Source organism: Chaetura pelagica, unplaced genomic scaffold, assembly GCF_000747805.2.
Source record: "Chaetura pelagica isolate M959 unplaced genomic scaffold, ChaPel_1.0 scaffold142, whole genome shotgun sequence".
NCBI lineage: Eukaryota > Metazoa > Chordata > Aves > Apodiformes > Apodidae > Chaetura > Chaetura pelagica.
Genome location: NW_009952973.1, coordinates 601,999 through 625,104, shown reverse-complemented (window position 1 = coordinate 625,104; position 23,106 = coordinate 601,999). Strand labels below are relative to the sequence as shown.

Here is a 23,106-nt window from a genome sequence, read left to right as displayed (position 1 = left end):
GCTGAAGTGCCTAATGATGTAGAGATGGAATTTCATATGTATCCTGCTTCTGCACTAGTCTCTCAGTGTTCTCACTTAAAGGACAGGGGAAAGCCAGTTTTGTCTCTCCTCTGCTAGCCACTGCAATTTCAATTCTGTGTCTATCCAGGACCTGAGCTCTCTTTTGAGAGCTTTGTGTAAAACTGCTCATGTACAGCTACACTGTTTATTTTTTGGTTGCCAGCACTGTCTTCACAGCACATGCTTTGGGCAGTACATTGCAAAATCAAAATGGAACAGCTTTTTGTTTTGTTTTAAATGCATGACCACGTATTTGGAGAAAAAACCTCCACTTCTCAGTGTAACTGTACCAAATATTGCTGTCCCAGTCCATTCACTTCACTGGCAACCTACGACAAATGGCCAGGACATGAGCGCTGCTTGGTAACAGCAAAAAAAATATGACACATAAACAGGAATAAGGATAAAACAATTTTCTTTTCATAGACATGGTAGAAGTATTCAGTGTACTGTGTAGATTAAACAACTATAAAGAAATGGCCTACACAAGTTGTCTAAAATTAGGGATACTGCATTTGCTCCCTAGAGTGGTGCATTGGATTCCTCGCTGTTGGCAGTGCCTTCTTGCCAATGCACCACCTCAAATGAAGGAATATCCACCCCTTGCAGGATGTCTTTAACACAAATTAAGTGTCAGGAGATGGTTGGCCCTTTCTCTCAGCCACGGAGCCTGGTATCTCCCGTGAGACCCACACAAAATCTGTGTTCCTGCCATACAGGTTCCCGTGTAACCAAGCAGCATGGAACACCTACAGCTCAGAGTCGATTGGTAAGGAAAGGGAAGTGTGGCTGTAGCCAAACACAAGATGATGAAATAACAACAGCAGGCCAATGGAAAGAGGAGAAACAACACAAGGTGTGATGTGCATGGTTGGACACTAGGTTTCCTTGACCAGCTTTGCCCAGTTTCAGTATAAGGTATGTAATGGATTCACCCATTTGCTTGGTCATCGAGTGACAAGGGCAGCTGGGTCTTGGCCTTGGTGATTGTGTTTTATGCACAACTGTGGTGATGGCTGTTTCCTCAGCAAGAAACCAAATAGCTCCCAAAAGAATGCTCTACTCACAATGATAGGGATGGTGTTGGCTCTGGAGAGGATCTGCTTGACCAAACGATACCTGTCATACAAGGGCTTCATTACCTGTCGTTCATTTTTGGTAACCTGAAAAAGAAGAGAGCGCCATGAAGCCTGCAGCAGAAACTTCACCCTATAATGCCCGTGCCTGTGATTGCTCTTGGTCAGAGGGGGCTTGAAGGGAATTTCATGAGGATGACAGCTTAGCAGTGTTAGTTCTGAAGCTGGCAATGCAACTGTTTGTGTATGTCACTGTATCTTCTGTCCCAGGTGCCAGATGAAGCAGCACCCAAGTTGTGGGGTGTCCTGTAAATGTGGGTATGCAAAACAGGTGATTTAAATGACCAGCTCAGGTATAACATGTCCACAGCACAAAATGACTCACAGAGGCTGCAGTTAGTGCTTCAAATCCCATCTACCATTATAAGGCATAAGGTGAGGTTTGCCACCCTTACTCTTGTCACTGGAACCTCAGAAGCAGTGTTGGGTTTTATTTTTTCAATGCTTTGCTACAGCAGAGTCAGAAAACAAGCAAACAAAATACTCAGCAGAACTAAACTGACCATCATCTTTCTTCGTATTCTGCACTGTCTGACCCATATCCTATGCCTGTACTTCCATTAGATCTTTGGTCTAACTTTAAAGCTCCTATGAGGGGAAGCTTTAACTGATTCTCATGTCATGCCTATCTTCCTCAAGGCTTTTTACTGCTGCTAATTACCAAAGCCCCTGAAGAGCTGCTATATAAACGAAAACAAACAAAACACCACCAACAGTGTAACCCCTAGGGAGCTTTGTAGAGTCTCCCTTTCTACAACAGAAACAGAAGGAAAGGTAATAGAGCTTGACACAGGGAGGAAACTTTAAAATGAACTTTCATTTTGCCTGCAGTTTACTTTCACTGGAGTAAGTTTTCTAAAGCTTTCACATCTTCTCTCCAGAGCAGGTGAGGGAGTATTGGTTTGCAAGGAACAGAAGTGCTATCCACAGGAGTGGGACTGGCAGGGATGAATCTGGAGGTGGCATCTTCCTCCAGATAACTAGATCAGTTTCCTAAGTTGGAGGCAGATGAATAGGGGGGAAGAAGGAAGACCTATTCTTTTCTGGGTTCAACACAAGCATTCCCAAGCTGACAAGGGCCATACAGATGGGCAGCCTGAGCTCTAGGGCCTGCATGTCCCACACCTCCAAAGCACAGTTGGGCTCCAATACTCAACAGCCTCAAGCTGGCTGTTCTTGAGTAAGCAGCTCACCCGGATCAGAGAGATGTGAGCAGCACCAAGGAATTCACTCAGCCCTCCTTGTGTTGAGTTTTGTGTTGATGTGTTGGCATTGATTACACTGGCTAGCAAGTTGCCTTCAACTCTGGATATTTCTCTGCAACCAATCAAGCATACAACTGGAGAAACTGGGTACTCTCTCTATAAATATATTATTCCTAGTTTTTATAGGTTAGCAGCTAGTAGAACAGGAGGCACTGTTGGCACTACTGTTGGCTCAGACAGCTTTTATAATTTAAAAAGAAAAAAAAAAGACTATGCTGAGGCTGTGAAACAAACTTGCAAGTAACATTTCAAAGCTGATAAATAGCACTATTCTGTACAGAAAAACAAAAATAAGCTTCGGAATGGGCAAAAAGATCCTTAGGTATGTTGAAGAATGGAAAAAATAAACAACATACTTCAGTGTCTGAATATCAGTATGGAGGAAAAACACAAATAATTAATTTAGGCATTGGAAGTTAAGAGTATGGGCCTGACTCAGCCCTGCAGACTTACACCAGCACACTGAACAGAAAGCAGATTCTGAAAGAAAACATTTAGTACATGGGCAAACTGTCTCACTAGGTAAACATAAGTAATACCAGCAAAACCTAAGTATATTTTGGGAGAACATCAAAATGCAAAAAGACTATGAATAATGGAGCCTTTGATGCAACTCTGGGGCAACTCCACATGGCAAAAGAGCAGTGGCCAATGAACAGACATTGTTAGAGCAGCTCAAGGATTTCTGCAGAGATGGCCTTTTTGGCTTGACTAACAGTTCAGTTGCACCTTTGCAGGTTCATCTATCACTGGTGCAGAAAGACCCAGTCGCACAATAAATCTGAGCTTCATTGTTTTTCTTGTTTGGTTAAATATCTTTAAGAAAAAAAAACAAACAACAAAACTTGGCTGAACTATCCCCATTCTCCTCAAGGTCTCAGTACTTTTCCACTGCTGCAGTGCCAGGAGCTGGAAACTGCAAAAGCTGATCAACTACAGACTTCCTTGCCATGCAGTCAGTGTTACTAGGTGTACTGCTTATTTAAAACGAGACAAATTAAAAAGAAGTTTTATAAATCAAGCGTCAGAACGAGGAGAAAAAAATGTAAATGCTTGCTAACAAGCTAGGCTCTGAATTGTTCTCTTTTTAAACAGATTTAAGTGAGTTCACCTCAGCAAGATTCCACCTGTTGATTTATAGCATTGTGAAAGCATCCAAAGCAGACTTGGTCTCCTGAAGAAGACAGAGACGGTTAAGAGGATTCCCTTGTGCTGGTCTTTTGCGATTTTAGGTAAGAATAAAACCACATGTCCTCCCATACAGCTACGCTGTTTTCCCTTGCTGGTGTTTGTGACTGTGCAACATTAGCACTTCATGAAGGCATTTCAATAAATTAGTCAAACTTTTAAAAAACAATGGACAAAGGAGGAAATAATTCAGGAGCACATGGATAAGGAAGGGATCAGGAATCCCCTGCAGCAGCAGAATGACAGATTTTTCAGCTGCAGTAATCAAGTACTCCTAAGCAGTAATTTGCTTGCTGCTCCCAAGACACTGCTCAAGGAATTATCACCACTCTGAAACTGTGACTTCACCTATACAGCTGGTAGCAAAGATTATAATGTCATCAGTGAAAGAGTAGTAGAGATTCATACAAATCCAACTTGGTGGCCTGGAAGCCACTGTGCTTCTGCCATGGCAGGGATCAATAGGACACAAAATTTAGTTCTCTGTCTTCACAAATAATTTTTGTTTGTTAAGACCAAATGTGCAAGAAATCTCATGCCCTCCACTTCATCATGGGGAAAAAATCACCCAGTTCCAGGGGAAGAATGAAATCTCCTCTCAACTTACACTGTGATTCTCAGGAGACAAACTGTTTCATCTATTGATTCTTTGGCACATGAGGATTGTGCAGATAGCAAGGTGCAGGTGCCTCCTGGCAAACAGCAAGGTACCAGAAGAAATATGCTGTAGCTCCTCTGAGAAGGAGCAACATATGTACACCTGTCTTCCCAGTTAAAACTAGCAAATTGCAAAATTCCTGGGTGGACTGGGGACCACACAAACTAGTCCTGTGCAGACTGTATTCCTGGCAAAGCTGGTGAGTCAGCTGGGCCACAAACTCGATGTCCATGGATTCTGGTAAGTGGGATGCTAAAATAATGCACATTCAGCTTCCTTCAGCCTGTAGGCTTGGTCCTACAGGTATCTGCCAGACTCAGTGCTGTGTGTACGCATCATTGTGCTGAGAACAGACTCCTCAGCAGCAGCAGTAGTGAAGGATCAGGGCAGTGGATTAGAGTGACTGTGACACCAAAGGAGCATTATGGGGACCATTACCACAAAGGCATATAAAGATGTACTTTGGAAAAAAATGCTGCTGTACTTACTGGTCTGCCATGAATGCTTTCATAATACAGCAAAGCTTTTTGAAGAGACACCTTCTCAGCTGCTATCTGATCTCTTGTCATGTCCTGTGAAACGTGGCACAGAGAGAGGAAGGAAAAAAAAAATAAATGTCAGGCTCCTGGACTCAAACAATATTTATTTGTGGCCTAACCAAAGTCATGTTATTTATCATCATTGTTTTCAAGACTCTCTGCCTTCCAGTCCTCTTCTCCTAACCCTCTGCACAATGCAGGCAGATTAAAACCATGTAACTTTTGCATACAAAGGTATTTTATATACATAAGGGGAATTTATCAATTATCAGTGTGCTTTGAAAATACAATGGTGTGCAACTTGTAAAGATAGAGGCTTTCCTCCAGCTAAGATCCAAAGTGTAACTTCTACAACAAAACATGTTCTTTCTATTCCTCCAAATATGAGTCAAGCTCCAGTACCTGTAGCAAAGCTTGCCATTTCTGCTTTGACTGACACAAACACACTTTACAAGAACTTAAGTACAGTCAGACCACCTCCTGCCAATTCTCCTGTGGAGTGAAAAGCTCTGGCAGACAGTCTGAGGGAATCAAGCCAAAAAAAAGGGCAGACAGTTGGAGAAGACTTCCCTAATTAAGTTTGCCAGAGTTCCCCCACTGAATTTGCCTGACACCAAGCCTTCTCTCCCTATCACAGCAGTAAATACTATCACAGGCCCTCTTTAAATGGCCTGGCTGTGGATTCTTGCTACTGCCAGAAAACAGCCAAAGCACACACTGTGGGTATCTCCTCCTTCTTCTGCAGATCTAGTTAACAAAGATAATGCTGTCTGCCCCTCTCTCACGGAGCGCTGCAAAATTTACATGTCAGCAGACTCCAGGACTTCCCTTACAAGGCTGCCCAAACCTCAGGAATTGGCAACACGAGACACAAAGACCTCCCTACTGATAACCCTCAGAGATTACAGCAGCTAACAGAGCTCAACGTAAAACTCTGAAGAGCAGCTATAAAACGCCCTGACAGAAGGGCATTCAGCTTTGGAGTGAACTGGAAGAAAACAGACGACCCAGTCTCCAGAACTACTGGAAAACCCAGAACTTGAGAGATGTAACAACAGAAATAGACAAACACCAGGCAGGAAATACTGCAATAATTCAGAAATGTTACCTGGACTATATAAGCATCAGAAAAGGAACACACAATGACATTCAACAGAAATCAAGCTCTGGGAAAAAATAATCAGATACTAAAGGCAGAGGGAAAGAAACTAAACAAGTGAGCCAGGAGCAAAGGTTGTAGACTTTGTGACAAAATGTAGAGGATCACAGGGCTTTCACAAGTGATTGTGCAGCCATGAGTTACCTACTTAAAGGCCTAAATCTGATCTCTCTACATTACTGGAGATACCTTAATATCTTCAGGTCGGTTTGTCTCTGTTCGTTTTTCTTGAAGCTTCTTCTGGATAGAATCAAGGGTTGCTTCCACAGCAGGCTTGGCAGATTTATCTGACAGGTCTTGCTTCTTGTCGTCATCCTTTTCAAGCTGAGAACCAAAGCTCTTGGGGAGCGTGTTGCTCCGCTGACGCACAACAGGGCCAAGGTCTTCTTCTGATATCTTCAGTTTTGACTCTAAACAGGGACATTTGGGAGAAGACGAATAATTTTTCTTTTTTAAAACATGACAGGATCACTGCCTAACATCAAACTTAAATGAGGCAGAGTCCAGCTACCCCCCAATGGCGCACCAGTGGTGGCTGCTCACCTTTAAGTTGTTTTCGGAATTTGGCCAAATCATTTGTCCATTTAAGCACTTCAGGGTTGGCTGCTTTGTCACTGTGGGAAGGCTGGGAAGAAAGAACAGACATGCTGTACCTCTGTTAAACCAACAGGTAAGACCCACTGAAACAAATGTGTGTCACAGAAAGAGGTGCACCAGAATTTGGAACCAGAATAGAGCACAGGCATTGGCCTCTGACTGGCACCTCCATACCCGACTAGCTCATTTCTGACCTTGCTTTATTTGCTCCTGCCTGTAACAACAATATCTCTTAGGGGTATAATGACATTTATTTTCTTTTAAGAAAACACAACATTTTTGGTGGCAAACATTAAGTTGTAGGAGTGGCTCAGAGGCCAGACGCACACTGGAATCCTTGTGCCTATTGTTCTGTAACAAGACGGCACTTCCAAAATAGAGGAAGACTAGTACGAACAGTTTGAGAAGTGTTAGGGTGCACATATTCACACCAAAGACACCAAAATAAACCAAATGCTAGGCTACAAGAAGCTCTCAGCATTTCTTCCAGCCCTTTCTACTGCAGGCAAGATACATTCAGTACAATCCTTTGCAGTTTAGATCACCAGCAAAGATGCACAAATAGAAAGTTTTAGTTCCTTAAAAAGCCTTCTGCACATTGGAAGAGCATGTCAGGAATAATCAGAGTTCAATATGTTGTTACTGCTCAGCAGTAACTTGTGGTTCCTTAGAAAGAAGGGAAAGTGGCTTCATCCTGGCTCAAACCAGGACAGGAGTAAAGGCAGCTGTTCTCTCTCTGCAGTGTGCTGGTGCAATGAGATTAGCATCATGCAAATGAGATCTGGAATTGTGCTTCCCAGAAGCTGAACTTGGATAAATAATCAGAAGTTTAATACAGCTCTTCCTACACACTGTGTGCTTTTGGCACACTGTCTAAAGCAGTGATCAAAATCCTTTAAGTTTATTGGGCTCTCTCTTGTGCTGCACTGATAGCACCATAACGTGTGGGAAGCTAATTTGCTTGGTACGGATGCACATCTTTTTTTTTGGGGAGCAGCTTTTTTCTTGTATTCTTTTTTTTTTCTCCTTATGAAAGCTTTCAAGCCCTCTGTATGTTTGACAGACTTCTCCAATATCCCTTCTCTTTGTTTCTAATGCATACCTCTCCAAATAAGTAATTAACTCCTAAAGACTCACTCTGTATTTCCTCTCCTCTTCGAATTTGTCCTCAAATCTCCTGATTTTTTTCTTCAGTCCCTGGATCCTCCGGGTGAGTTGCGCTGGGGTAAGGTCCTCTCTGTCATCTTCATAGGATCCCAAAGATGAACTCCGCCTCCTACAAAGAACAGAAATTGCAGAAGGACCTTATCCAAACTGCCACACCACATTCTCATGCAGAAAAGGACAATTAAACTTAGTGTAAATAAAGGAAAATCCCACAGAAGTGAGAAAGCTATGTTGCTACTTGGTAAGGACAGATTGAAGATGCTGTAACAGCCTCTTTCAGCAGCTGCAACTCCGTAGAATTAAGAAACACAAAAATGACTAGTTGCCAAGAATTTTCTAAAAATATCAGTTTCCCATCAGTAGGAACAGAAAGCCAAGACAGTAAAGCTATCTGGCATATATGATCCAGAGATGTTGCTTGATGCAACTGTGCAAACCACCCTTTACAGCTGGGTGCAAGAGTCAGCACAGGCGAATCACAACCCACCTCATGAATGAGTGAGAATTGGGAGGGGAAGGAGGCACTTCTGTATCATCCAGGTACTGTTGGCTCTGTCCATAGGCATAGAAGCGAGGGGACAGCATTGGATCACTGTCCTCATCCAGAAGCTGCCGTATCAAGCGACCGGCCTGTGGGGAAAGGCGAGCCTCGTCTGAGTCTAAGCCGTCTCGCTGCCATGAGGAAAGAGCAGGGATGGGCTCTGGGAACAGCAAAACAAAGGCTGGTTTTACTGTTTTTGCTTTACATGTACAAAAGACTCCAGGCAACTTTTCTAATGAACCCTGACCCATTATGTCCTGGACAGCAATTCCTTGTCACCAGGCATTCTCTAGGTCATTACTTGCATACGCCCAGTGTGCAAAGCCATGCAAAGCACTGCCTGGACACAGTGGGTACTCTACACAGACATAAATAATCCCCTAGGTGCAACAGAAAACTGCTACTTTGAGGAAAAAGTTATGCTGGACAAGACAGAATGGACAAGACAGAACTATTAGCACGTGGCAGTATAAATGAGGCAACTGGATTGCAGGAGGATTTTTTTCAGTTTCAGGATGTATGAATGTTGTAAATGAATAGTGTATCAATTGTCCTCCCACAGCCTCCAGCACTCCAATATGACCCCACCACCTGCTACTGGAAATTCAAAGACTAAGAGAAAGCTTAGGTTCCTCTAGTCTGCAAGGAAAATGTGTCTCACATTACTACCTGTTCCACAGGCTGCCTAGTCTGTAAATTAACAATGATGGTAAAATGGTCCAGTTTCCCTCTTTTATCCTCCACATGCAATCCTGCAGCTTACCAGCACAGAAGAAAAGTGAGGAACCCTTCAATTCCTTAGACAATCTAACCAGCTTGAAGTAACAGCAATGTTCTACAGTGAGTTGGTGGAGTAGGAGAATGGGAAACCCAACTTAGCATTGCTTATTAGCATAGTGGAGCCCACAGAAAGCAATTGCCTCAATCTTGTGATCACTCCTTCCAGATGCCATAAAGAGTCTAAGGTTTTGTGCTCAGATAGTTTACTAAGCTGATTTGCATGCTCCTACTTAGCATCACAGGATTACACAGTTTAAGAGCCAGGATTTAAACCTATAAATCTAACAAATAGTTCTAGAGTCAACTAACAAAACAAAGACCTTATAGAAAGCTCCCAGTATAGTTGCAGAGCTATGGACTCATTATTTCCTGTGCCTAAGTGCATCTACTCTTTCATGAGGAGAAGGGGCTTTTGACATTATATATTTTTTTAAAAAAAAGCAGTATTTCCTTTTGCTGAATAAACATAATACTTTCATAGCTCAGAATGGATTGCATGAGGATTCCCTTACAGAGCCCTTATGCTGTTTAATATTCTCCCCTCCATGTACAATTCAGATAGCACAAGATCATCCACAATTCAGTCATGATGGGCTTGGTGGTATTTTTCCCTGTACGCAGCATCAAACAATGCTCTTCTCCTCTTCCCCCCTTTCTTAGCACATGGATATAAATGGCACACCTCTGCTTAGGGGTTGGTGCTGCATGCAAACTGATGTGCTGCTCTGAAAGGGATGGCTGGAGGTTTTTGCAGAAGAGCCTCTTGCGGGTGTTGCGGTAAGAGAAGCACAGACAAGCCTGGCTTGCAGAGGCTACTTCGATGAGGTGTGCAAGTCCCAAGTGTATGTAGGCTGTTTTGCCATGGATTGGAAAGCTTATGCAGCCTGTGTTTCCCTCAGTTAAACTGCTGGGACAAGAGTTTTTTCTAAGCTGCATTCAACCTTGGCAGTTCCTAATACCTGAAATATTTTGCTCAAGGAATCTGATAAGAAGGAAGGTGAAATGAAGGGCAAACTCTTCAGCCAAGCTGCGACACTTTAGTGTCACACACTTTCATGAATCTCTCATGGTTTCAGGAAAGTCCTCACAAGATCTCTTGTACTAAAATGAAGGCTAGTAAACACAAAAGGAATAAATTTGATACATGTGTCTAGCAGAAATGAGTTTAACAGATACATATGCTTCTTCCAGACATTGCCTACTTCCCATTTTTGGAATACAGCCTCACCCTTGAAACAGAAAGAAAATGTTAAATCATACCTCCATGGGATTTCGTAGGTGGAATACACCTACAAGAAATCAGTAGCGTATACAGAAGTAACACCACATTAAGCTCCTACCCCACCAGCTAACAAAGCCATTATTAATCATGCATGATGCATGTGACTTTGTCCCAAGGTGGATTTATATACCAGATAGCACGCAACATTCAGGGAATTGCAATGGCTCAAAGAGCCCCTCATCAACCCTAAAAGACAGCAAAGCACTTTATGCAAGCTAGTGGAGACTGAGGTATGCATACTCTCTGTTTTGTTGATTTCAAAGTACAGCCCAAAATTAGAAACTCACCTTCCAAAGGTGAAAATATTAAAAAGGAGAAGAAAGAGAGTCATAAAAAGAAAAATAAAATTTGAAACTTGACAGAAGAAATGGCCACCATAGAAAATCAGCTGGTTTTAACCCTTGCTTCTGGGCGGCCTGACTCCTACTGCTGACTGCAAGTACTTAGAAGAAAATAATCTAGTCTGGACACAAAATGGCTAGGCTTCCAGAATTTAACTAAGGAACATATTCAGGTATGTAGAATTATGGATTTTATCTACATCTGATCACAAAGTGGACCAAAGCTGTAGTCCAACTCTCTCTCATGCTGGCCGCATGTTAGGTGCTTCAGCTGGAAGCCCTGGAATTGCTGGATTGCACAAATATACAGGAATCCACTAAGGGTAAACTGCCACTGTTCCTGATAGTGCACAATCATTCAATTCCTCTTTAACAAAATACATAACATCTTTTGTTATTCATTTATCCAAGATAGCTATCAGAGTGTTCAGCCTTTTCTGAAGGCAGCTGAATTTCTGGACTTGATGGTTCAGGTTTGATTTATTTGCTGTCATGATTAAAGTTGTCACTCTTTTCCCTTTCTGCTAATTTCAAAATAATATCTCAGTAAAGAATGTAAATGTTTCACCTTTTCTTTGCCACTGACTTGGCAGACCAGTTACCCTCATTTATTTTCTGTCTTAAACACATCACTCTTGCTCAGAGAAAAGTCAGCTTTCTACTCATCTCCCCATTCCTTCCATGTCATATTTTTTTCTCCATTCTCCATAGCGACAATCTTTCATGATGAAAAAAAATTCTATTTCTTGGTCAGATTCTTTATGTATTTCTTCATGGTATGCCTTTTCTAAGTTGTCACAGAAGTAGTGAAATACTCTCGTACTGAGCCTGCAGTCCATCTGAAGTGCTGCACTCCCTCTCAAAAACCCACAACCAGCTCATCTTTCAACAAAGCTGTCAGCCACGTGCCAGGTGTTGCTCTGCAGAACTCTGTAGGCACACACATGCCTATGGCAATATAACCTCTCTGCCAACCTGACATATAGAGGGCTGGAGATATTAATAAACCTGTATCATGAAAGAAGGAAGAAAGATTAATTGTACAAAATCGGTGTATTACTAGAACCATAGAATTGATTTGTTTGGAAAAGACCTTTAAGATCATTGAGTCCAAGCATTAACCTAACACCACTAAACCATGTCCCTAAGTACCACATTGACACACCTTTTAAATACCTTCAGGGATGGTGACTCCACCACTTCCCTGGGCAGCCTGTTCCAGTGCCTGACAAACCTTCTGGTGAAGAAATTTCTTCTCCTATCCAATCTAAACCACTCCTGGCACAACTTGAGACCATTTCCTCTTCTTCTGTTGCTGTTAGTGAGTTGCAAACTGTCTTGCTGACAAAGACGTTTTTATAATCTTTTTGATCATATTGTATATTAGCCACAGGGCTACTGGGGGCTGCAGAGCAAACAGAGGGGTGCCCACACACACATCCACCACATGCAGCTGGCAAAATGCTGCCAGCATCTCCCATTCCCATTTCTGAAGGCACAGAGGTGGTATGTGCTGCTAACACTGCTTTTAAACACAACCACCTGACAAACCAAGGAGGCCAAATCTTAGCCACTGTAAAATGAAGTAGGTCTGGAGGGATTAAAAAGGCTAAACTAATTACAACACCTGAGGTCCCAGTATTAAATCCCACTTGAAGCACCCCAGAAAGCCCTCTGACAATGAAGTGAATAAAGCAATATAAATTTCCAAAACATTCACTAGTAACTCAGTAACAATCTATTTTACTCATCTTATAAATGTTTGAAAATATTGGTTGAATACATCAGAAGGTTTTCGTCCTATGTACATCAAAAAGAATAGCCCTAATGAAGCATTAACATGCCTTTTCAGTTAGTGAGATGACACATCTATCCGCTAGTGAGCCAACATCATATTTTGTTTATAATCACAGAATCTTAGGGGTTGGAAGGGACCTCAAAAGATCATCTAGTTCAACACCCCTGCCAGAGCACTTCACACAGGAACGCGTCCAAGCAGGTTTTGAATTTCTCCAGAGAAGGAGACTCCACAACCTCCCTGGGCAGCCTGTTCCAGGGCTCTGTCACTCTCACAGTAAAGAAGATTTTTCTGATGTTTATGTGGAACCTCCTATGTTCCAGTTTGCACCTGTTGTCCTATCACTGGACATCATTGAAAAACCCCTGGCTCTGTCCTCCAGACACTTGCCCTTAACGTATTTGTAAACATTGATGAGGTCACCTCTCAGTCTCCTCCGAGCTAAAGAGGCCCAACACCCTCAGCCTTTCCTCATCAGGGAGATGTTCCACTCCCTTCATCATCTTCGTGGCTCTGCACTGGACTCTTTTAAGCAGTTCCCTGTCCTTCTTAAACTGAGGGGCCCAAGATGTCATAACACGTCAAAATAAACAATGAAAAAATACTTTTTAAAAATACTGGTGCTATGAAATAAAATCAGTAAATAATGCAATAAGTCTTTTCTACACACAGTACTAAAAATGCACTGTGTCATTGTATTTTGATTTCTTATGCTAGAGTGTTACACAGAAATACAGTGTCCACTAAGTCCACAGTGTTGAAAAAAAGAAATACAAATCTAGCTTCCCTGTTGCTATACTCTTTAGTTTTCTTTGCATTACTCTGGTCTGTTTTGTTTTGGTTTTTTTTTTAATGTGAAAGTATCAGTTAAACCAGCATCAAAACTACTTGTGTATCAGCTTCACCCTCAGGGTCTCAGTGCTGCAACACTTGAATTCTCAACACTGAGAACTCAAATTATGTTTTAAACTTCTGCTTTTATTCATTTTTTAAGCTTGAATGTTTGCAGAAAAATGTCTGCTGATGGTCTCATAAGCACTTGTTATTGCAAGCTCTGCTTGAAATCTCATCTACAGGACTATTTTTTTAAAAAAACCAAAACATCAGTAATGCAGGTGACGTAGGCAGCAATCACACACATCGTATCAATTTACTGAACTGCCAGTTCAACTCCAAGTTGCTGACAGGACCAGCCGCTGTCATGGAGAGCAACATACTTCCAGATTTTCCTTGAGGGCAGGATAGCAAGTTCTGGGCTTGAATTAGAAACATTTGGTAAGAAATCTGCACAATAGTGCTGAGCTGTGAGAGAACACTCTGTCCTCCTTGCTCATAGCACTCAATTCCACCGTAATCCACAACAATTAAAAAGCTTTGCTAGGAAGTAGCTCTGAAAATGCTTGCTTGGAAGTCATCTCAGCTGGCACCGACTGACTGCCTAGGCAGGCAAGCCTCATGGTCAGGCATTCCAGTACAGAGAGACAGCTCAGATCACACCCAGCTTGAGAATAAAACTATTTGATTTGCATCTGCCAAAGGCACACCAGTAAAATACTTCTCTTGGACCATGGAAAATGTACCTAGGCTAAGTGTTCAGCTCTTGAATTTGGCTGTGGCACAGCCTGACAATTACTACACATATGGCCTTATATGTAGTGGGTAAGTTGGATGCAGAAAGGAGGCACTTGGCACAGTGAGAGCCTATGTGCTGGAGGAAGCAGGAAGCAAATTTCTCCATCCTCTCTCTGCTTAGCTCTAGGTGAAGGGAACATACTCCGGAGAAGTAAAGGAAATCTCTCCTCAGGTTTGACTGCAGTGAACCTTAAAAAATTATCTGATAAAAATTACTTCTAGCATAACATAACTGGTGGGGGGGTGGGGGATGAAGGGGTCTGCCAGCAATTATTACAGTTCTGTGCCCTTTAGAGAGGGTTTTAAAGGCAGGTCTGGTCTTAACATGGTAGAAAGGCTGCCTGAGTGACAAGTCAAAGCTAGTCAATGGACAAGGTTGCTTTGTGTAATTTTGCGCCCATTCTTCAAGGTCCTTTCCTAACATTTGACTGGAGGCAGTGACAGCTACAGCTGAAGGCAGCCCCTCAAGCTGTAATTGTTCTCACGAGCCATCTGTGAAAGGCCTGACAGCAGCTCTGGTCACTAGAGGCTCTGTACTTCCTGCAGTATGACACAGAGGACTGTGCCTCCCAAAAGTCATCTCAACTTGTCCTGGAGGAACGGGTCATTTCCTGAGAAATGGACCTACCAAATTTGCTAGAGCAGAGCAATAACTAACTCGGTGTTACTGCATTTGGAGGCACAGTCCTTTCCCTCTTCACTGGGAATACAACTGGAGCTGAAGAACAGATTGTGAAGAGATGTGTGAAGCTTTGAGTGACACAGGCTGGCAGGGGAAGGGAGGATGCCCTGGCTGCTAGAGCTGTAGATGAGTGGTACAACCCCGCCTTGCTTAGCCAATCTCCATGATAGACTCTGCCATCAGCTGCAGAAGCAGTGGAGAGCTGATGTTAACATCTTCCCCTTCCTGGCTGCTCAGAGTTTGGTTTCACATCCACAGCTACAAAAGACTCGTTTTTTCCTTGCCAAGACAAAGAAGGCACCATTTTGTTGCTCTTTCATTTGCACTAACAAAATGGTGATTCTGGAAGGCAAGCATTGTAGATGACATCTCTCTCACCCCAGACAGCTGATTCTTTTGCAACTGCCCACCTCCTCCCCTTGTGAAATAGATGTGAACAAAACAGAGGAAGGAAGAATCAGAGAGAAACACTCTTCAAGCACAGTCACATGTGCTCATAATCCTGTTTGCAGGGCGAGCTAGAAACAGCATGCCTACGAAGAGGGAGTTGTACCAAAGGTGCAACTTATTTCATATGATGGGAAAGACTCTGGCAGACAGAAGAGAGCTGTGTTCTCCCCTTCATGCACTCATATGACTCCCAGGAAGAAAAAAAAAATAGATCATTTTTTCCAAAGGTTCACATCATAGCCACACATCACCTCTGAGAACACAGACATGCTCACACTGGCTTGAGACCCTGCGGGGCAGTGTTAATTAGCCTCTCAGCAAACCCATAAGGCAGACAAGGCCTCCTGGGAGCCCTTCCATGGCACTTTGATCAGCCATGCTGCATGTGTGGTGATACCACCCAGGGAATCCCTGCCTTGCAAGCAAGTGGGGAAATTCTCTCCCATGCTTCATGACTAGTTCCTGGCTGAATCAAAGGCAGCCACGACTGCTATTTTTTTTACTCATGCCTTAAGTGTCATAACTACCTCCCTCCTACAGAGGAAGGCAAAATATACTAGGTCACGTACACTGTGGAGGCAGGAGAAGAGAATTTTAACTTCTTAGTATTTCTCAGATATTGTTTTTTTAGAGCAATAAATTATTTACATTTTTTCCCTCTCTTGCTTTATTAAAATACCATACACACATTTTCCTGTCTCTTCCCTGTCAAAGTCCCTCTTTCACTCCTAAAACACAAACTAACAGAGGAATTTTTGCTTATACACAGGGACATCCTCAGCAATTGGAAAAGGGTAGGATCCCAGAGGTGCAGGATGCCTTCAGTTCATTTCAATTGCAACTGAAATTGAGGTTTGTGGCACCCACAGAATTCCCCCAAATTTCCCACTCATATGTGAGCAGGTACAAGCAGCCAACCAAGCATGCACTCTGGAGATGAGAGCTAAGAAACAGAAGTAAAAGAATTTAAACCACATGCAGTTTAACACTGCTATTTGAGCTGGTGATCAGAATTTTTTCACAGCACACATTGGAAAAAAAAAAAGCTGTTTGTAAAAACCATCAAAAGACAAGAGTAGAAGATAAGCTTTTTTTTCTAGCTGTACTTTTCAGATCCAAATGACTATTTCCAAATAGAGAGTGAAGTGGAAGAAAACAGAAAAAGAGGAAGTTCCTCTCAACTGTGAAATATCGCATCTATTTCAAGTGTGGGGCAGTCTAGTTTGATACTTGAGTGACCAGCTACCAAAAAATCAGTTAACCTGAAACGCTCAGGGACTTAACAACACTAAACAGCACAAATAAGCAACGTCAAGAATAAATCAATTAATTTTCTTCCTCTAAGAATTTTGCCTCCAGTTTCTCCAAACTTGCAGTTCCATATTCAGGACAAAAATTCTTTCCTGTTGTTTCTGGCATGGGAACATGATCGCATAAACATCCAGCCCACTCAGGTTTCCCTCTCTCTCGTTTCACTCGTACGACCAAGCCATTACACAATCCTACCTTCCCAGTTGTCATCACACAGTGCTGTCAAATCCAGCCGAGGCACTTCTGACACAAAGCTGTTTTCCTGATCATCAGCATCTTGATTTCTTTGTAACTTGTTTTCAGGAATGCTTGGATGCTCTTGAATCTTCATACTTGAAGTCAGCTATATTCCCATCCACACACAGAAATGAGAAACAAAGAAAGAAAGAAAAAAAATGTTTCAGGAAGCAAAGGAGGAAAAAACCCCAACCCCTGCTATCTCAGTAGCAGTAAGCTCATGCCTTTAGCTAAAAAGATCCAAACAAACAGATCCTGACATTTCCAGCTCCAAATCCAATCCCCAGCTCAGCGACCCCTACGTACTAATTGCTCACTCACTCCAGTAAAAACATCCGTCCATCTGCCTTCTTCAAATTTTTCCTTCTTTAGAAAGCTACTGCAAGCTCCTAAGACTGCCTGCCCTGACAACTGCATGCAGCTGAAAAAGCCTCCAGTCATCAATTGGGATGAAAAAGGAGGGAGGAGAGGAGGGAGGAAAGCAGAGAGAAAGGCAGAGAGAGGGTGCAGTTGCATACACTTCTTAGAGGAGTGCAACTTGGAGCAACAACAAAAACGCTGCCGCTGTTTCAAGGCTGTAGCAATATGGTATCTTCTAAAAAGCAGGCACCGGAGCTCCTGAGGTAGCAGCCGCAGACAGCAAGCAGTGCAGGCTACATACATGAATGCTCTCATGCAGGCTGTGCTGGCTCAGATCAATTAGTGCCAGCTAAGCCGTGCTGGCTGCACATTCCCTGATTTCCTGTGGTTGTTTTCTAGCTGGGCGTGGGGAGAGCAGAACTATTTATGGAGGAGCTCTGGGTATTAAAGCGCTGTTGCGCAAATCCAAATGGCAGTGGGGTTTGGCATCTCAGCTGGAAGCAGCGTGGACTCTGGGAAAAAGCCAAAAAATGCACAAAAGCATCCAATGACTGGCGGGGGGGGGAAAGGCGAAGAAAAAAAAAGGCAGAATGCTGTCAAGTAAATGATTCATTATTTAGCACTACCTTGAAGCAACTGCTGTTTGTCTCACCACTATTCAACCCGGCACATACCACACGTCGTGAGCACTTATGCAGAAATCACTGCCTTCCCCACAATCCAGATACACAGTGTGTGTGCCTGTCATAGTGCTTGATGACACAAGCAGTTTTGTCATTCTACAATAAATGAGTTGTAATGCCTCACCGAGGGCAGTAGGGTAAAGGAAGTAAAGGCAGTATAGAGCATGTATATAAACACAGTGTGGTATGTATAAAGCCACCAACAAACACAGAGCTATCTGAATTGACAGCATTACATTACTACATAAACTATTTAATCTTGGTAAGAACAGCTTAGTTGTAATTCTCTCAAATATAGTCTAGCAGGTAGTCAACATGCAGATTTCTCCTCCTGTGGGTGTCCAGATAATCTAGTTAGCAATCTGCATACAGTGATGTGTGAAGAAAGCGAGCCTAAAGAAAATAACTGGTACATTTGAAAATATTTTACTTGCAATGATTCTATGATTCTAAGCATGGCCAAACTGTACTAACTGTACTAAATCAATATCCTCAGTACATGCCACTAAGGCACATTTAATTTTTTTCATCTGCATAAAGCTAATGATGTGTTTGGTTTTTTTCCTCTTTGAGCACAGAAAAACAAGTAAGCTTCATGTACAGAAGGAAAAAATCTGCCTAGTAGACAATCATATGAATAAATGTTTTTATCTGGATTCAATGCCATAAATCCCTGCAACTAGATAGGGTGCTAGGGAATTTCACCTAGGCTCCCTTTCCAAGGAAAGGGCGAACCAGATGATCTTTCAAGGTCCCTTCCAACCTGTGCTGTTCTATGATTCTAAAAACCTGGATGATGAACATCCTGATATCTATAAAAAGTGTTCTACATTGTATTTGTAAAAGTTTTCCTTTCAATGTCAATAATGCGTCTTTTTGAAACACTGTAACAAAAGCAAACACTAGATGACAGTTTGCCAAGCACTAATAACTCGTACAGCTTGACACTAAATCTGATTACAAACGTGTTTACTGTGAGAGCTGTACATGGAAAAATGCTAATTCACCATTTAATATCTTTTAAGCTGCTTCCAGATTCAGAGGACTTAAATATTTCTTTAAAGCCCAGCAACAAATTATTTGCCAAGATCTAAATAGTCAGTGTACATTACAAACAGAAAGACTAGTCAGTGGCCAGAAACAGACAGGCAGTCTTCTATATGTACTAAAGAACAAACTGTACCAGCTGATAAACTGTATTTAAATTGCCAGTACGTAAGGCTTAAATAAGTTTCAAAATGGGTGCTATTTTTAATATCATCAAGAAATGTGGAGAAACTCACCTAGATCTTAAGGGAGCAACCTAAAAACACCATCTCACTACCACCACTGATACTAATTACAGTTAAGCGTCTTTCTATGAAGACTGTACAATTGTCTGACTTATTAAGACTCTTAAAAGGTATCTGAAGCAGGTATCAGAGCACTTCACAGATGGGTAAACATTTCCATTACAGATACATTACAAAGATCATATCCATGTCTTCTTCCTTCTAATATCACCTCAGTTGTTGGAAATACTTAAAAGCTTCTTAAAAAGCAGACCTGTGCTGTGCCTGCAGCTAGTCACTCTCCTTTCCTTGCTCACTGATGTAGCCTCTAGTACCATGAATAAATCACTAGGGGTCCTGAAGAACAATGGTGGAACAAACCCAGGAGACTCAAGAAAGCAGATGTTTTACCTTCTTTGTGTGAATGCTCCGAACTCTGAGTATTCCCATGACTTATTTTCCTATCTGATTTCCTGATGCCACCAGCTGCCAACCTCCAGGACAAAAATCAAGTAAGGGAGAACTATTGTGCTTTAGGTATGGATGTATCACAATTTCTTAAAAAGCAAAGGGGCAGCAAGTCGGTGATCTCCATAACTGTTTGCAGTCACAGAGTACTGCAGATATTACATAAATGACCACAGAAAGATCTTGAAAATAGGCACCTGAGTTGTGCTTTTTAGAAGCTGCTTCTGCAGTCATGCTTTGCAGGTACCAGTAACTACAAATCTCAGAAACTTGGGGAGATAAGTCAGCCGCTCTCATTCTCCCTGCTTTAAAGGAGATTCAGCATTAAGAGTAGCTCAAGCAGCTAGAAGTAAATTGCAATAGAAATATTTTTGAATACTGATCAGAAAGTTGCATTCAGTTTGATTACATGTGGATTCAAATAAATTTTATTTAAAAGGCTTCCCTTCCCTACATCCCATCATCCATTCTGGATCTTAGCTACTTCCAAGGGCAGATTATGAAGGCATCAAAAGCACTGAACATTCTTTCAGAACATGTGTTTCAAGGTATTTTTACTGCCTCATGGAGACTGAAGTCTGCTCAACTGGTAGCTAGGCCAAATTCCAAATAGTTTTCCTCATATCTTCTGAATGGAAAGGTGAGAAAGAGAGGAAGAGTAAGAAAGTCCCTGACCCCTCCTCATCCTGAATGAGCTGTTTATTATGAAAGGCATGTCTTTAAGCTGCCCTAAGCAAAGGGCTTACAGGGGACAAGGAATGTAAAACTACCCTGCAGGAATGTAACATTTTCTTGACCTTGTAATTCCTATATAATACAATTTCTGGATTAAGGCTATCTCTTGTCCTGCAGTTAAAATTCTAAATTTTAAAACTCTTCATAAGAAATGTATTTTAAGATTGTGATTTCATATTCAAATACACCTCCCCCAGACTACTTTAAAAGCTTAATGGGAGTAATGTGTGGCATGGCGATGACAGCACCTTCTCCACATGCAAGCTGGCATGGGAGGAACAAGGTGTTGCAAAATCCACTCCCCAGAAAATATATCAGCTCATAAGCAAGTGCAGGATCATTGGGGATTACTGACGCTCTGGGAGCAAAGCGGGAGATTCACCTAAGCCCAGTCAGAGCAGTGATCAAAGGCAGTACTGAACATCCCTTACAGAGGTTACATGTTTTCAGTGTCCCATGAACCTCTGCAGCTACCACACAGCTGGTCAAAGCCTTGATGCTTGTAAATACTCTTTTACCTTTACTGCTAGGTGGAAATAATACCTACCAGAAACAAAGACTTTCAAAGGCAATAAATTAATAGTGGCTTTTGTTTTTAAAAACACACAAGAGGAGGGCAGTTTGAAAATATTATCAGCCCTCAAGACAACTCCAGACAGACAAAGAAACCAGACATTGTTCACAGATGTTTTACTGTGATCCTCTAAAATGGGTACACAACTGAGGGAGAGGTACTTCAGGTAACACTTCCTAGCATTTTAAATGCTTGGTTGTCTAGAGGACGGAAACCCAAAAGAACCAGTGACTGCAAAGGTGTTCACCTAACCAAATCACAAACTTTGCTTTGCTGAACAGTTAAGATGAAAATCACCATAAAGCAAGTGCAGGAAGTGGGTATTGAGCAGAAAGAGAAAGCCAGGGAAATAACTGTTGCCATCAATGTCACATGTCTCCTCCTGACATCCATCCCAATCACCAATCCTTTGAGAGACGTGAGAGCTGATCCAGTTTTCTAGGACAAATGGATCACAGACACCTATGTTCAAAGACAACAGGCCACGTGGGGATATCATCAATAAAAAGGCCAAATGATTTTAGAGAAATCAAGAGAGATTAGCTCATCTTACTACCCTGGGAAATAACCAATCACACAACCTGTTTGTAGTGATTAACAGGGGAACTAGGTGTTACTTAAACTGAAGTGCTGACTTCTGTGATGCTTCCCTTTTTTGCAAGGAGGGACCAAAGAGATTGAAGCAGATGCTTTCAGGCTCCTCTGCGGTTGAGAGGCTCCCTAAATTATGTAAATAAAAAACAGAAGGAAGGGAAAGAAAAAGCAAATGCTAACTTTGTTTCTTTAGGAGAAACAAAATTTCACAGAACTATATGCCTAACTACTTGTTTCTCCTCAATAAAAAGCCCATATAGAGACCACAAAATGGAAACACAAAACCCAAAAAATACCAACCTGAGAGTGCCTGACAAAAACCTCATCGTTTTCACTTTCTTTGCTACAAAAAACAAAACAAACCAACATATTACAAATGCAAAACCAGATTTGTAACAAAAACAAGCAGGACTTCTGCAAACACAGGTTTTTAGATTCTTGCTACTGCTGCACACTTAATTCATTCAGTAAATAAAGGGACACTTTGGGCTGAAGTGTTTCAGGCTGCTCAATTATGTATTTTGCTTCCTCTCAGAAGCTATTTGTTAAAAATATAATGTAATTTAATTTCAGTGCCCCAGTACTACTCTCCCAACAAACATAACTGTGGAGAGAAATTGTCATTTCAGATGATCAGAGCAGGGATGTACAGAAGAGCGAACCACAAAGAAAAGGCTGGACTGCCAACCCAAAGACCTGGTGAGACAGGCCCTGCAGTCCCCTGTGTGGACTGTGCTGGTTCAGGTGCTTCACAGCTGACTTCTTTTTAAGTCTGTGCCATCAGTATCTTTAGTGCCATTCCTAACAGGCTGGGAGAAGGTCTTGGTGGTACGTGCTGCTGGGAAGAGCCCACACAAAATATGCAGTGGCTCTGTACAGTTCTACTTTGAAACTAACAAGGTGGGTAATGCTGTTGTGGAGCTTAACTAAATCTCTCCCTCATAAGTCTGCAGTGGAAGATCTCTTAGGTTGCACTACAATCAGAGGGAAAATAAAACATACAGGCATTGGGAAAAAAAAATAATTAAAGAATCACCTTTCTTCAGATAAAATTTCCATGTCATCAGGTCCTGTTCTGTCTATAGGCCTGGATGAGCTAAAGTTTTCCATACTCTGAAATACAGTAAATTTTAAAGCAGTAAGATACATAAGAAAAACAGATTCAAGTTGCAGGCCATTAGAAAGATCAAATAAAGAAATATCCAACGGGACTTCTAGAAACAAGACAGCAGAATACTGCCTGCTGCACATTTATAATAAAACAAAACCCACACTTGATCGCCCATAACCTTCAAAAAACGCAGCTGCTCGCTGCTTTGTCTCTTTCATCAGACAACCTGAAAATGTCTAGCAATAATTCTGCATGGTACCTCAGCACTTCCCATTTTACAGACTGACAGCCTAAGCTTGAGAGGAATTCTGTGGTGTGTACAAGTCCTGTATGAACAGGTACCAAAATCGACAGCAGGACTTCTAATGGTCATCCTAGAAAAATACTCCCCTTGTCAGCGAAACCCTTCCCTGGTTTCTTCTTAAATGGACAGAAGAATGCAAAGAGACTACCATATGCACAAAGGTAATGTTGTGTTAGCAGGAAT

The 23,106-nt window shown here is 42.0% G+C and overlaps 1 protein-coding gene across 1 annotated transcript in view; it reads right to left on the bottom strand.

Moving 5' to 3' along the window:
• FAM13A (family with sequence similarity 13, member A) overlaps window positions 1-23,106 on the bottom strand; it is a 122,365-nt gene that overhangs the window by 6,273 nt on the left and 92,986 nt on the right. Inside the window, 9 exon segments of the mRNA XM_009995869.1 lie at window positions 1,128-1,223; window positions 4,796-4,879; window positions 6,195-6,415; window positions 6,549-6,630; window positions 7,740-7,878; window positions 8,257-8,470; window positions 16,782-16,929; window positions 21,809-21,851; window positions 22,545-22,621. Coding sequence (XP_009994171.1) covers window positions 1,128-1,223; window positions 4,796-4,879; window positions 6,195-6,415; window positions 6,549-6,630; window positions 7,740-7,878; window positions 8,257-8,470; window positions 16,782-16,929; window positions 21,809-21,851; window positions 22,545-22,621 — 1,104 coding nt within the window.